General features: G+C 35.6%; 1 protein-coding gene and 1 long non-coding RNA gene across 2 annotated transcripts in view; both read right to left on the reverse strand.

Moving 5' to 3' along the window:
• Cd36 (CD36 molecule) overlaps nucleotides 1-9509 on the reverse strand; it is a 34263-nt gene extending 24754 nt beyond the window's left edge. The window contains exon 1 of the mRNA XM_051152086.1: nucleotides 9278-9509. Within this exon, the coding sequence (XP_051008043.1) occupies nucleotides 9278-9397 (120 nt within the window). The 5' untranslated portion in view covers nucleotides 9398-9509. The remainder of the gene's footprint in view (nucleotides 1-9277) is intronic.
• A 364-nt stretch (nucleotides 9510-9873) lies between these two features.
• LOC127194600 (uncharacterized) overlaps nucleotides 9874-15235 on the reverse strand; it is a 50172-nt gene continuing 44810 nt past the window's right edge. Inside the window, exon 3 of the long non-coding RNA XR_007831293.1 lies at nucleotides 9874-10087. This is a non-coding gene — a long non-coding RNA (uncharacterized LOC127194600). The remainder of the gene's footprint in view (nucleotides 10088-15235) is intronic.

The raw sequence follows: 15235 nt of genomic DNA on the forward strand, positions 1-15235 counted from the left end.
CCTGACATTTTTTTGTTTTTTTCTTTGAGCAGAGAAGCCACTAGACTGTTAGGGTGGGGCAGAAGGAGAATTATCACTTAACTACTGAGGTGTGCACACTAAAACTGACAGTTCTGTGCGTGACAGCTCTTTTAACATAATGCCAAAAATTATAGAGAAGTTGGCTAGTGAAGTGGGTGGTGGTTGTTCCTGAGACTTACAACCAGGAAAGTGCTGAGAAAGAGTGAATATTTCCTGCTAGCTCAGCCTTGAATGAACTATCTCTGTGACCCCTTTAAAGCTTATGGAGCATCCCAAAATAAGGGCTAGAAAAAAATATAGGAGCTAAGGAAGGGAAAGGATGTGTAGACATGCTGTCTGTAGGCATGCTCTGGCTCTTTAACTCATGAACTCATCAGAGGAGCTACTTCCTGAAGATGATGCTCAGAGGTCGGGCCCAGCAGCATTTCATTAGGGACTGGGTAGGGGGTGCCATTGAACCCCACCTCTTCTCATGGCAACAAAACTAAGTGATCTCATCCTGCCACTAATAAAGACAAAATATTAGGTAGGAGTAGTGCTTGAAAAGAAAAGACATCACTGAGAGGAGACAAAGAAGACTATGAGAAATGAATATGGTGGATATACATTCTATGAATGTAGGAAATATAAGAGATCTCAGTATGCCCAATGAGTATAAGCTAATAAAATTTCTCACATTTATGTATGATGTTTGTAACACGAAATAGAATTCACTAGGTTATTGGTGGCAGTTGTGTTAAAAAAGGAACACATGCCTTTAGTTTTAGGTTACTGTAAGTTAAAATATGGAATGAAATGTATGGGTGCATATTGGAGTATTAAGATTTAATGATTTAATATTTCAGATATTTAAAAAGTATGCCTTCAGGATTTATATAGGAACATAGAAGGGGAATTTTTCATTAGAGTTAAGAAGTGAACTACATGATATTAACCTGGGAAAGAAAGAGAAACCCACATGTACTGAATTCTGTTACCAAACCACTGACTATGAGCCATTTGTTTGGTACCTATATGAAAGTATATGTGCTATAAGCATGTTGTTATTTTAGCTTAGTTATTTGACTGTTCCCTCCTCTCATGCCATTATATAGAAAATAATTCTTAGACATTTAGTGTCTAAAAATGCTTTTATTAGGCTTTTAAATACTTTGAAAAAGTGTGAATTATTTCATAATTTCTAGGAATACTGTACCATAATTATCCGAGTACCCACTATTATCCAAAATTTATCATTTTAACAAATACTGATTCACCTTGTTAAATATGACATTATTTTCAAGGGTACCTAAGGAGCATCCTTTCAAGGAATGGTTAAAAGAAATGGTACCATGACTGAGCTGTGTAATTATTGATCATTAAGCTTTTAATAGGACAAAAATTTTAATTCTATTTTTGTATACCATAAAGTATCATTTATTTAATATAACCTATACTATACTATACTATACTATAAAAGTCACCATTTCATCTGATGACACTAACAGTACCAACTGTCAAAGCATCACTTGCAGATAGACTGGAGCTGCAACACTGTACAGAGCTTTGTCCAGAAGCACATTACTGTCCGTTCCTGCTATTGTTCCTATTATCCCCCAAGAGAGTATAAACATGGCAGTCCCACAGGACCAATGAAGACTATAAAAATTGGCAGGAAACAGTTTTATAGTTGTAATCTACAAGCAAAGTGACGTCTGTAGAAAATATATCTTGTAAATAAGCAGCAAAAATAAACTATTTTGAATAACATTTTCTGGACTGTTTATATCATTGCAAATAAGAGTGGCATGGGGCCATCCTTTGGAATGAGAGAGTGTCATAACATATAGCTAACTTTATGCTTTACGAATTAGAAAGAATTTTGAATACTCAAGTGATATTATAAGCAATAGATTTCTGAATTCTCTGTTTTTAAACTAAATGAAGTATAAGTTAATAAATTTCAATAATTAAAGAAGAGATAAGAAAAAAAAGACAAAAAGGATTGGTTAGAAAAGTGAAACACTTTGAACATTCCTGTATGAAACGTAAGAATAACAGATTTTAATTCTGTGGTATATCAGAAAATGTAATCTTGAATCATTTAAAAATTATTACATTTATTTAGATGTGTGTGTGTATGTGTGTGTGTGTATTTATGTGTGTATGTGTGTGTTCATGCATGCGTGTGTGTGTATGTTGTGTATGTGTGTGTATTTATGTGTGTGTGCATGCATGCATGTGTATGTATATTGTGTATGTGTGTATTTATGTGTATGTATTTATGTGTGTGTATGTGTGTGTGCATGCATGCATGTGTGTATATTGTGTATGTGTGTGTATTTATGTGTGTGTATGTGTGTGTGTGTACATGTGTGAGTGTTTTGGCGTGCTGGTGAAGATCAGAGGATAACATGGAAATACCAATTCTCTCCTTTGACCATGTCTTGAGGATTGAACTCAGGACCTCAGGTTAGGAATAGTTGCCTTTACCCAATGAGCCATCTCACTGCCTCATTACTATCATTTTACAAATAGCTTCAAAGCGGGAGAGAGGGAGGAATGGGAGGATATAAGTGATGGGATAACGATTGAGATGTAATCTGAATAAATTAATTAAAAAATAGCTTCATAAAGACAGGGAGCTGCTCAGTTTCCATGAGTTCTGTTGTTTCTGTTGTTATTGAGACCCAGCTTTAATCTATGGTGGTCTGATAGGATGCAAGGAATTATTTCTATCTTTTTTTTTTTTAATCTGTTGAGGTTGTGATTAAAAGCATTATAGTAATAAGGTAAATTAGTACCATGGAAGTAAAAGACAAGTGACAGTCAAACATTAAAAAAAATATTTTGGTAGTTTTTTAGAACAGGATTTCTCTGTGTAGCCTTAGCTCTCCTGGACTTGCTTTGTAGACCAGGCTGGACTCAAAAAACACAGCGAGCTGCCTGCCTCTGTTTCCCCAAGTGCTGGGATTACAGGCATGGAATACTGTGCCTTCCTCAGTCAAGTATTTTTAATCTCTGTGTTTCAAAATAGCAAAGATGGAGAAGCTCAAAGTCTTACCTATTTTTGCAATGCATTCTATTTTGTAGACAGTATTAAATTTTACATATTTTCATAGATGAGTATTACAGAATTATAGCACTATTATGTTACATATTACAAAACAGGTAGAGGTCTATTAGAGTAGATGGGATTCTGGGACAATCCATAGAAGCAACCTGATATAATTAAATTTTCTACTAATTCTATTGTGGATCTGTTAAATTGTAGTAAACACTTCTTATGTTGAAGTATTGACTGAAAATTTATTAAGTGTCAGTACTAAAATGAATATCAAACTGGAGTTAATAGGATCCCACAGTTAGTAGTATAAAATTAAAAATACAATTTGTATAGAAAACAAACATTGTCAACAAATGTATATTAATATCTAAAACTTGCTCTTTTAAAGTCATTCTGAAAAGCATGCCCTTTCAAAAAGACAGTATTAATGATGCAATTGAATAGCTTTGTGCACAAAAGAAAATTTAATGTTCTGATAACTGAAAAGGATTTTCAGAAAAATAAAATGAAGATACACTGGAAAATATCCAACTAGGAATTACTATCAAAATTCTCTTTCTTGTTGAAAAAAAATTAAATGAGAATAACAACAACAAAAAAAGATAAGACCTTATACAGACAAAGCAAAAATTCTTAGTTTCATTTGTTTCTTTGTTGCTAAGGATCGAGCCCAGACTGCACTCATGATAACCATATGTTCTTCAACTCAGATAAATGCAAGCCCAGTAGCTTCTTTAAATAACCCAAATTGGTATGAGAAGTATGTTTATATAAAAAATCAAGTTTTGCTTTAAATATATCATACAGATGCTGATGGTATGTCTATAGTCTCCAGTGCAGACACACGGTGGTGTGCAGTATAAACTGTTGTTTCACATTCTGTGTAACTCACTCACACCTCCATTTTCAGTTTTGGGTGTCCTCCTTCCTGACTCTGGTACTATATTGCCCCACTTTGTAATGTTAACGATTGCATATGTATCTTTTATTTCAAAAACCATGTGCATTTGCATGTGGTGTCCTAAGGCAAACCTCAATTATCATTCTTCAGAATCCCTCAACTCCACAGTCCTTTTTCAGGCAAGAAAACTCATTGACCGTGAGCTTGGGTTAGGCATGGTAGTCAGAACTCCCCAAGAATTCATCCTGCTCTGACTTTCCTTTACCTGGACGACCACAACAAGATACCATGGCAGGTATTTTACTTGGAATTTGGGTATAGAGCTCAGGTCCTCACACCTGGGTGGTCATCATGTCACTGACTGAGATATCTCCACAACCCCCAACCAATTGCTTCTTTAATGTTCACCAGTCAGGAAACGTTTCATTTTGTCTTCCTTTGATATCAGCTTTCCTCCTAACTTTTAGAAAATTACTCATTTTTCTTGTTTCTTCATCAAAATCTATTCTTTTCCTTCCCTGTTTTTTCCTTGCCCCTGACTATGCACAAATCCTTGTAGTATGCAATCCTGTTTCCCCCCTCCCTCTGGACACTAAGCCTCTAGAAGATAGTGTGTTTGTCTAGATTTATCTGTAATCTCTCATCAATGATCAAATCTATCTGAACCCTGACCTTTGAATACAGAGTGATGTTAATATCAAGCCACTTGCCAACTATCTGGGTCTTTTAATTTTTGGGGGTATGTACTTCCATGAACAAGCCAACTGCATATTTTATGGTATGGCACATCTTTTCCTTTCTTCCCTGATTTAGTCCCTCTCCCCAAAATTCTAATATACTTAAATATCCATCATTTTTTTAAGTTTCACCATTTCAGGCCTTTTACTATATAACGGGCCTATAGACAAAGACATTTCTATTCTATGTAAGCTTTGTAGAGGAGTGGGCATGGTGGTGCACTCATCCAATCCCAGCACTCAGAAGGCAGAGGCAGGTAGATCTCTGTGAGTGTGAAGCCAGCCTGGTTTACAAAGCTAGTCCATCCAAGACAGTCAGGACTACACAGAGAAACTTTGTCTCAAAAGAAAAAAAGGTTTATAGAATTTTAAAGTTTCTCTTATGAAGAATCTAGAAACACGTGTTTATTCTTTCGCAGTTTTCCAGTCCTCACTTTCCAGCCACATACATTTCAGATTCATATTATGTCAGGTTATACCATTTAGTCTCCTATTAGGATGGAATGTTGATGTAATATCTAGAGATTATAAAGTGCATGAAATAAATCAAATGCTTATGGCAATTAAATGACTTTCTATATGGGGAGCTCATAATTGTACTAGTCTATTGATGGCATTGATCTCTAAGTGCTTGTTTCCTTATATCTTACTGAAAAAAATATACCAACAATGTTTATTATATCACCAACCCATTATTCTTCATAGTAGCTAAAGCTTCTCCCAGCCAAGTATACATTGGTTTATGCCCATCTCTCTTATTATTCAAGTATTTCTACTAAGTTTTCTACTTTTTAATATTATGCAATATACTTTGATCATGTTTTCCTCTCCCCCAACTCCAACTCCTTTCAGATTTTACCCTTTTTTCCACCCAAATTCATTCATTCTTTTATTCATTCACTCATCTCTCAAATGAAAATCAAAACATAGAAACAAAACAAAATAAATAAGACACACAAAACAGAAAACCTAAACCAAATCAAACCCAACAAAAAGTGCACAATAAACCATGGAACCCATCTTGTGCTGGCTAACTACTAATTCTTTTTTTAAAAATATTATTTAAGTAATTTATTCAGATTACATCTCAATTATCATCCCTTAAATTGTATCTTCCCAATCCCCTCTCCCTCCTTTTTTCACCCTATTCTCCTCCCCTAGGTCTGTGACAGAAGGGGACCTCCTCATTCACCTTATGATCACAGCCTATCAGGTCTTATCCTGTTAGTCTGTTTACCCTTCCTCTGAGTGCCACAAACCCCCCCCCCCCCACTAAGAGGAAGGGGTCAAATGGGGGACACCAGAGTTCATGTCAGAGTTAGTCCCCATTCTCCACATAACTGTGAAGAATGTGTTGTCCATTGGCTAGATCTGAATAGGGGTTCTAGGATTACTGCATGCATTGTCCTTGGTTGGTACAGTTCATAATAGCCAGAATCTGGAAACAACCTAGATGTCCTCACTCAAAGAATGGATAAAGAAATTGTGGTACATTTACACTATGGAATGCTACTCTGCTACTGAAAACAAAGACATCTTGAAATTTGCAGGCAAATGGATGGAACTAGAAATTATCAGCCTGAGTGAGATAACTCAGATCCAGAAAATTACACATGGTATATATTCACTTATAATTGAACACTAGCCCAACAGGGATGTCCCCTGAAAGACTAACTACTTCTTGGCATGGGATCTGAACAGGGTGTGTAGTTTAAATACTCAGTGACACTCCATTGGGTAAAATTGAATTTTCCCCCAGCAGGTATCAATTGTAAATAGCTTCTTGGTTAGGAGTGCTATATTTTCCCCTCTTATTGTTGAATTTTTCTGTGAGTTCATATGCGTATATGCCCTGTTCTATCTGAAGACACTGTTTCCTTGGAGTCATCTATTACCTGACTTTTACCTTTTTTCTTTCTTCCTGATGATTCACCTCTTTACTAGAGTTAGTTGCAGCCCACAGCTTTTCCCCTAACATTAGGTAGTCTTATGAGCTTTTCAAATTATAAACATCTTAAACACCAAACAAAATTACACTGTGTCTTCCTGAATTTTCATGATAACCCTCAGTTTTTTCTTCCTATATAACACTTTTATTTTATACTGTACAAAATTTCATCCTATGTTCTTACAGGTTTGTGTATTTTTTCCTTGTAAGATACACATTTTCTTAGATATTTCTTAAATTTTTTTGAGAAAATGTTTATTTTGCTTCCAATTATTCATGCTATAAAATTATACTTTGACATCTAAAACTTTCTTTGTATGAATCCTCATTATGAGCTCAAAAAGTATGAATATTTAATGCAAAATGGTGCCGTGCTCACATGTCACTCAAGAACGTTTATATAAACTAATTTTTTTACATAAAGAAAAGTATTCAGTCATTATTCTTGTTAGTTTATAATGTTCTATTTTAGAACATTGTGACTTTTCTGTTCAATAGATGTTCCAGTCTAAGTGGGCACAGAGAAAATTGTCCAAAAGGATCCAATTGGAAATCGTAAGTGACATAGCAAAAAGGGCTGGGACATGGGTAGTTCTTCTCTCTACCCCAACCCCAGTCAAGCAAGCCTCTCCTCAGCCACATCTATCCTTCCCTGTAATTCTATATCAGGAATACTATCAAGGGAATGTAGAGGGTCCACTGAAGGCACTATGCTTCAATTAAAATTCATATGTAACATATAAATTGCATGTATATTTCAATACATGTGTGTACAATATATTATATTTTTGTAAAACACGGTTGGAGACATGTAATGTAAGTGACATTATAGAGTTAAATTATTGAACAATATAGTATGTGTTTATAAAATTCTTACCTTCGCTATTCTACACAGTGAGGTGGCAGCTAAAATAATTCAGAGAGTGTATTTCATGTTAAAGACTTAGCATTTGTAATGAAAGGAAGTAACATCACAAAGTAGTAACTTCTACTTGTGAACAACTGTATTTGAAGTTATTTTTATATTAATCTCACTAATCTAATGCTCTTATGAACCCAAATGACATTTGCTTATATCTTGAGAAAGGCCATAGTACCAAAATTAACATGTAGACAAGAAACTAAAGGTCTTAGCAAAGCAGAAGTTTCAGTGCAAATTAATTTGCATAATCCATTTCTCTGGCTCTCCTCTCTGCTAGGATCAAAACCAATCTGGGAGGTGAGACCAGTGCTCCTGCAAATAGCATTTGGCCACCATTAGTTGCTAACTCTTCCCTTGAGCATGGGAGCTCCTGAGCAGATAAGAAATCTTGAGTTCATATCAGTCCTTTCTTGATCCTTCACTTTGATCTGGGTAGCTTTATTTTAATTGTGACCTCCATTTCCAGGCTGCTGGATTTCCAACTATTCTATAGGACCCCCAACAGAGAGGCTTCCCCTTAATGTATCTTCTTTTTTTTTTTATTAATTTATTCTTGTTACATCTCAATGTTTATCCCATCCCTTGTATCCTCCCATTCCCCCCCCCCCCATTTTCCCATTATTCCTCTCCCCTATGACTGTTCCTGAGGGGGATTACCTCCCCCTATATATTCTCATAGGGTATCAAGTCTCTTCTTGGCTACTTGCTGTCCTTCCTCTGAGTGCCACTAGGTCTCCACCTCCAGAGGACATGGTCAAATGTGAGGCACCAGAATATGTGAGAAAGTCGTATCACACTCTCCACTCAAATGTGGAGAATATTCTGAGGGTCCTAGAAATCTACAAGTAGAACAATATGATAGACAGATTTGAGCCCAGGGGTCCCGCTCAAACTAAGGCACCAGCCAAGGACAATACAGGAGGTAAACTTTAAACCCCTTCCCAGATCTAGCCAATGGTCAGAATTAATGTATCTTCTATTCATTAAAATTTATTTGAATTTGAAGCTAATTAAAATGAACTAGGGAGGGAGATGACTTTGTGCATATTCGTATATTTAAACCACTCCAATTTGAGATAAAGCTTCAACTTATTAATGTATGCCAAAAGGTGTCCTATCCAACATTTTTTTTCTGAAAATTTGTCAGAGCCAAATATTATCATGAGTAAACGAGGACTCTTTATTAGTATGAACTGTTATACCTACCTAAGGGCAGTTTTCCAGAGATCCTCGTTCAATATTAAACACATTTTTACATGAATATCAGCTCAGATATATGCATTTTTCATGATTAATGAAAATAAAACTACTTTTTATAAGCATACCCTTACAAAATAAGCTATTTCTATTCAAAAGTATCCTGGCCTACTCTCCAAACATAAAAAATAACAATGTCTACTAAATTGCATGACTATTACATGCAGTTTTAGCAAAATTTGATATATTTAAGATTAGTAATGTATTCACGTTCAATTTACCTTACACACCCATAAGAGTGTATGTTGGTTCACTTTGCATTACAGTGTAATGTGTCAACGTTTACTTTATCATGTGGGATTGCAGTGGTTCACAATCCCCCTCCTACTCAAAGCACAAAATGACCGCTAACAAAAACCAAGGACCCAGAACAACGACAACAACAACAACAAGAGACATGGTAGTATAAGTGAGTGTCACAACCTGTTCTCTAAGTGGCTTGTACCTTTTTGATTGTCTTCTCAATAAGCATGTCTCCTACTGGCATGAGAACGCCCCCAAACACAGCCAGAACTGCTCCAATGACAGCGCCAGCAATGAGCCCACAGTTGCGATCACAGCCCATTTTCCTCCTGCAGAAGAATCGCGGTGTAGCACTTGCTTCTCACCAACTCCCAGGCTTGATTACAGTGTTTTCTAGGTGGCCTGGTTCTACTGTTAGAAAGAAGTCATAAAAAAAGAAGCTTAAGTATCAGTACAAAAAGATCAAAGTACGAAGAAAACACGCTACTGAAGCAGATGATTTTTTTTTCCAGCTAAAAATAAACAAATACTTTCTGTTTGTTCCACCAAGCCGGTTTTTCTAGGTCTTTCTCCTTCCACTTGTTCCTAAACACCCACCAGGAGCAGAAACAGTATCAGAGAGAGTGCTTTTTAAAAAATTCTTCTGTTTTGAAGTTTTCTCTCTGGGTGATTAATGTATTATAATCTTATATAAGGAGATATATATATATATATATACACACACACATATACATAGTCTCATCCTCCTACCTCCTACCACAGCATGTTGTGTTTTTTTTTTTAATACCCTCGCTCCTTATCAAGTTTTACCATTCAAACAGAACCATAAACACATGCCAGGAATTCTCCTGCTAGTGAAATGTGGCTGGGCTAATAGGCCCATGAGTCTCCTGACTCCGGATGGCAGTAGTAACATACCTTATTCATGGACAAACAGCAATATATGAGTTTTATAAGAAATAATTGGGTAAGACTCAGAAAAAATCAACCCTTCAAATCATTTGTAAGCCACCTGTCAAAACAAGAAAGCAGAGGGAAAAACACATTATTAGAAAATGAATAGTCATGTATTTTTTAATGCAGTCATGAGTGTTAAAGAAAATTCCACTTATTTCCTGACTTTTATGTTCATGCCTAAAATTTTCTCCATACAGTGTGGAAAATATTCAGTAAACTTTTAAAAGTATGTATGATTTCTAATTTCATCATTAATAATTTTGACAAAACTTAGGTTAAAGAATTTGAAGACACATATATATTTTAATATGTATAGATTTAATGATAGGCTTTGATTTTTGTTATTCTCAATGATTGTTTTACATATGCAACTGTAGTAGCATTCATTTTTTCATTTTTTCCTTATGTAGAATTCATGTAAATTCTTTTAAAGAAGGTAGTATTGCTATTATATACTCCATGCAGGCAGTTTAATTTGTGATATCATATTTTATGCAGTTACATAACATTGGAAGAAAGTGATATACAGAATCACTAAATCCTGTTGCAACAAAATTAATAAGAATGTGTCATTTCTGACCAATATCTTAAACGGAAGTAGGATTTCAGTGGTAACTTTATGGTGATATGCTATCCCCATAGTTTTTTTTTTTTTTCCTAACAGTTTTGCTTCTCACCAAAATGACCATGTCCCAGAGAAACACAGGTATCAATAGAACCAAGAACAGATGAGACTCACAGCAAACACTTTGACAACATTCTGTGTAAAACCACAAGCCTTACTCAAAGACGGAGGAACACATATGGTGCAGAACCTTTCTAGGCAATTTTACTCCCTCCTCAAAGCCTGGGGCTCCGCTTTACTTAGTCCCCCTCCCTTCATTTAATTGTAAATTCTGAGACTTTTCTTGAAACATAATCTTCTAAGCAACCACCAAACTGGTGAGAGAGCAGGAGTTCTTCCTGTCTGCTGTAAATGAAAAATCGTACCTGTGAGGCAGAAATCAAAGCAGAGGGATTCAGCTGATACAGCACAGATTAGAGATCGGAAATGCAATAAAAGACGACCTTTCACTCTCCTTCCAGATAACAATGGAGAAAAGATTCAGTCTCTATATCTTGTCTTTTCTCATGTTTCAAAATAAAATCTAAAGCGAAGGCGGCAATTTCCTATGTAAGTCACAGAAATGGTTGTTCACCCATTTTTGGTTGTTTTCCAAGTTGTTGAATGGGAGACCAAAAGGCGCAGCAATTGTGATTACATAGCAATTGATAACACAGAGACCTTTGCTCCCAACTGACTCCATATCTACCTAAGACTTCTTAGAAAATTTAGGAGAATCTCTTTAAGAAACTGCGGCTCTTAGAATATGACCTATGATCTTAGAACTGGGACAGGCAATCCTGTGTGCTATAGAAGATCGGTAAATTTAAATTAAATCTAAGTAAACACATACAATGAGTTACTTCATTTGGAAAGTTATTTAATCCTCATATGAACATCATTAGTAGTATCCATCTGGGGCAGTGTGATGTCTCAGTGTAGAAGCAAACTTGATGCCAAGTCTGACAAGCTGAACCTTAGCATCTATAAGGTGGAAGCAGATAATTGAACCCTGAGTATTTCACACAATCACACACACACACACACACACACACACACACACACACACACACACACACACTTTAAATAAATAAATGCTAAAAATTACTCAGTAATTGCATTTCCAATTCCAACAAGTATAAAATGACCTTAAAATTACAATATTATTTCTTCTGAACTAGTATATGTATTTGCACCTTGCTCAACTCTAAATTACAATAAGGTTGTGAATCATTCTTCCTTATGGAAGTATCCATGTGGATGACAGAAAATAATTTCTGCATGAGATGAAAAGTTATAACAGCATATATCAGAGCACACAACAAACAGAACCTGTTCTCCAATGCCTACAAATCAATCACTGGACATGTGCACCAGTACATTAAGCAATACATAGGTATGAATATGGTCCGAGTTATGTCTGCCTCAAATTGAAGTGAGAAAATGCACACATCCCACAGATGTTGATTCAGACTTCTTAGAAAACAGACATATCAGGAAATATATTTTGTTGGTTTATGATGTTAAACATTAATGTAATCCTTTATTTTACATGTTTTCAAGCATATGCTGATACGTAACAGAGTACAAAAATTAACTTCTCCTGCAAGGCAGATTGCTGTGAGTTCCAGGCAAGCCTGGTCTACAAAGCGAGTCCAGGACAGCCAAGGCTAACACAAAGAAACACAGTCTCAAAAAAATAAAATAAAACAAAACAAAACAAAGGAAACAAACAAAAATTAGCATCTCCATTGGCTCATATGTTTAATGATTGATTTATTATCATTACATTGTGTCATAATAAAGTTTCTGGGTTTTCACTAAAAATAGAAAAGATGCTTTCCTTTACTTGGGTTTACTAATTATTATTTAGTGTCTTCACATTATGGGTCATGAGAGATTCATAGTGTAATCAAGAATTTTTCTCATAGTACATGATATAAAAGTAAATTTGTTTCATTGACCTGAGGACCTATGGTCAGGTATCACGGTCTAGCCAGCAGTTTGGCCATCCATATTTATCTTTGGAGAAAAGTATAGTCTCTTTAAACTACTTTCTATTAATTTAGCTGTTAAGAAATACAAAATTTAGGTCTAAGGAGACTACAATTCCTCAATAGCACAGCTGTTAATATTTCACACTCGGTCGTTTCATTTTCTAACATTAGATTAACTTTCTAAGGTTAATTTTTTTAGTTCAGATGTTATTTGGAATAACCTATTTCCTGCTTACAGCACTGAAATTTAGAAGGCAAAGAAGAATCAGGTATGGAGAGCTGTTTGGACTAATCTAGAGCAAAGATGGATATCTCCTACCTGGTGCATAAAGTACATACGGGTTGCTTTTTCAGAACTTGTGGGTGGATTCTATAGTTTTTCAATGTCTTTTAAAAGAAGCATGGGAAGAAGTCTTCTTTCTTTTCTTTTCCTGGTGTTGTCAGACTGACATAGAACTTCTACCATGAACTTTGAAGCACAGCACCCTTCCATTACATGGAGAACCTAGTAGATCCAGAGAGACTGGGCAAAGCCTGAGGTGTGGTGCAGTAGCCTCCCCTGGCAAATAGTCCAAACAGCAGAGCTAATCCCACAGTGTGTTCCCAGCTGTGAGCCCTCAGAAACTCCACCCAGAAAAGGAGGGGCCCACAGGTAACGTTTTCTAAGACTTGACCAGTGAAAGCGAACCGCTTCAGAATCAGACTGGGACAAATGTTTTTTGTTTTTTGTTTTTTTCTTCATTTACTGACAGTTAAGAATTCATCTTCTGCATATAAAGCTCCTGACACTTAGTAAGAAAATCAGGCCACACAAGTCTGCAAGAACCTGTCATCTTTTTATACAGAATCTCCCTGACCCAAGAAAAGATCAGTACCCACCCATGATGTCCTGATGTGGACACTAGAAGTAACTTAATGAACAACAGGTTGAATATAGGACAGGATTTTTCAAAATGTATTACATTCTTTTCACCCATTTCCCTTCCACCATGTCTAATGGTATTTACAAAGCCATGAATCTATAAACAGAACATATACATTCAATAACAGGAAGGGGTTCAGATATCTGCTGATATTTGATTATGCTGAAACAAAGGCCGAAGGCCAATCTTTGTAAACTTATGTATAGGAATAGAACTCTCAGGTTAAATTGCATACATGGCTTGGTATTAAAGAAGACTTCAGAAAAGAATTAAATGTTAGAAGAAGTTAAGACTATGGTGTTGCTTTCAGCTGTGCCTCACCTGGGTTCTAAACCATCCCTGCAGAGATTTCAAAGGCAGTGTTCACCAAGCCTCCTCATCAGGAGTTCACTGATCATCTTGTAAAAACCCCACACCAGAGCCTCTGTTCAGAGGACCAGGGCTCCAGCTGTGGCTACCACATAGCGCTTTTTATACAAGAAAAATAAAGAGAACTAACTCTAGTAAAAAAATATCTTCACAAGTTGCTCTCCAAACTCTTGTTCAGTTGAAGTCATTAGACCTCTCTGTCTTACTCATGGGTCCATTTCCATCCTAAGGCTATATGTGGGCATATGTTCACAGCAAATAATAAATGAACAAACAGATATTTGTAATGTCAATGGATCATTTCACTTAATTAAACTAATCAAATTACAATAAAAACATGCCTTGATGATAACCTTACATAATTAATAGAGATTGTATTGCACATATGATACTCAAAGTCCTTCACAATCTAAGCCTGCCTTGTAGAGGTTTAATTTGAGATGACTACAGATTTGAAATGATTCCTTTAGACAATTGGCTGAAACTTAACAATGGGAAAGTTGCTTCAATGAGCAACAAATTCCAAGGCTATCTAATGGAGATTCCCAGAAGTACCACCTGCTTTCCTAAGCCTAGGAATCAATTTTAATGTCTTCTTATACTGAGTCACCAAATTGTTAACAGTGAATTGACCTAGGAATGATCTGGATCCTGTCTGGTTTAAACCTTAGAAATGAAGTGAAGTCATAGACATTAACCATTGGTAGAAACATTTTAAATCATTTAACCCTAGGTAGTATTAGTATGTCTTTCTTTACCTCAAAGAGGGGTTTCAGAGGTTAAGATTTGAAAATAGACACTAAGCACTCAATTCTAGGTCTTCATAAATCAGTTTGTGATTCTGTTTTCTCCGGGTTTGTAATAGTTTAAGCAAGATTGCAGGACTTCAAAAAAAAATCAAACATGATAAGGTCTAAGCAATCCGATTATAGGAAGTCACATTTTGCACATAATGAGTATGAAGTATTGTGCAACATTATTGTAAGCTCCTGTAATGTAGCAATAACTTCTATTTCATATTTCCCAATGTCATGATTTGGGAAAGTCAAGCAAGTGTGACTACATTAAGATGACATAAATATTTTCAAATCTCAGTAAAACTTAATCTCTTCACTATGTATATGTAATATTAAATTTTCATTCAGTAGAGGCACAGCCTCTCCATCAGATCATGCTACTTGAAAGTTTTAGTAAGTTAACTCTACTATCTTGTATTAAGTCACAAAATTGTATAATTTTTTTTAGGAAATCAGAAGCAAAATGAGCAAAAAAAATTTTATTCAAATTGAGTGAAAATAACCATAATTTCA

Source organism: Acomys russatus, chromosome 10, assembly GCF_903995435.1.
Source record: "Acomys russatus chromosome 10, mAcoRus1.1, whole genome shotgun sequence".
Taxonomy (NCBI): Eukaryota; Metazoa; Chordata; class Mammalia; order Rodentia; family Muridae; genus Acomys; species Acomys russatus.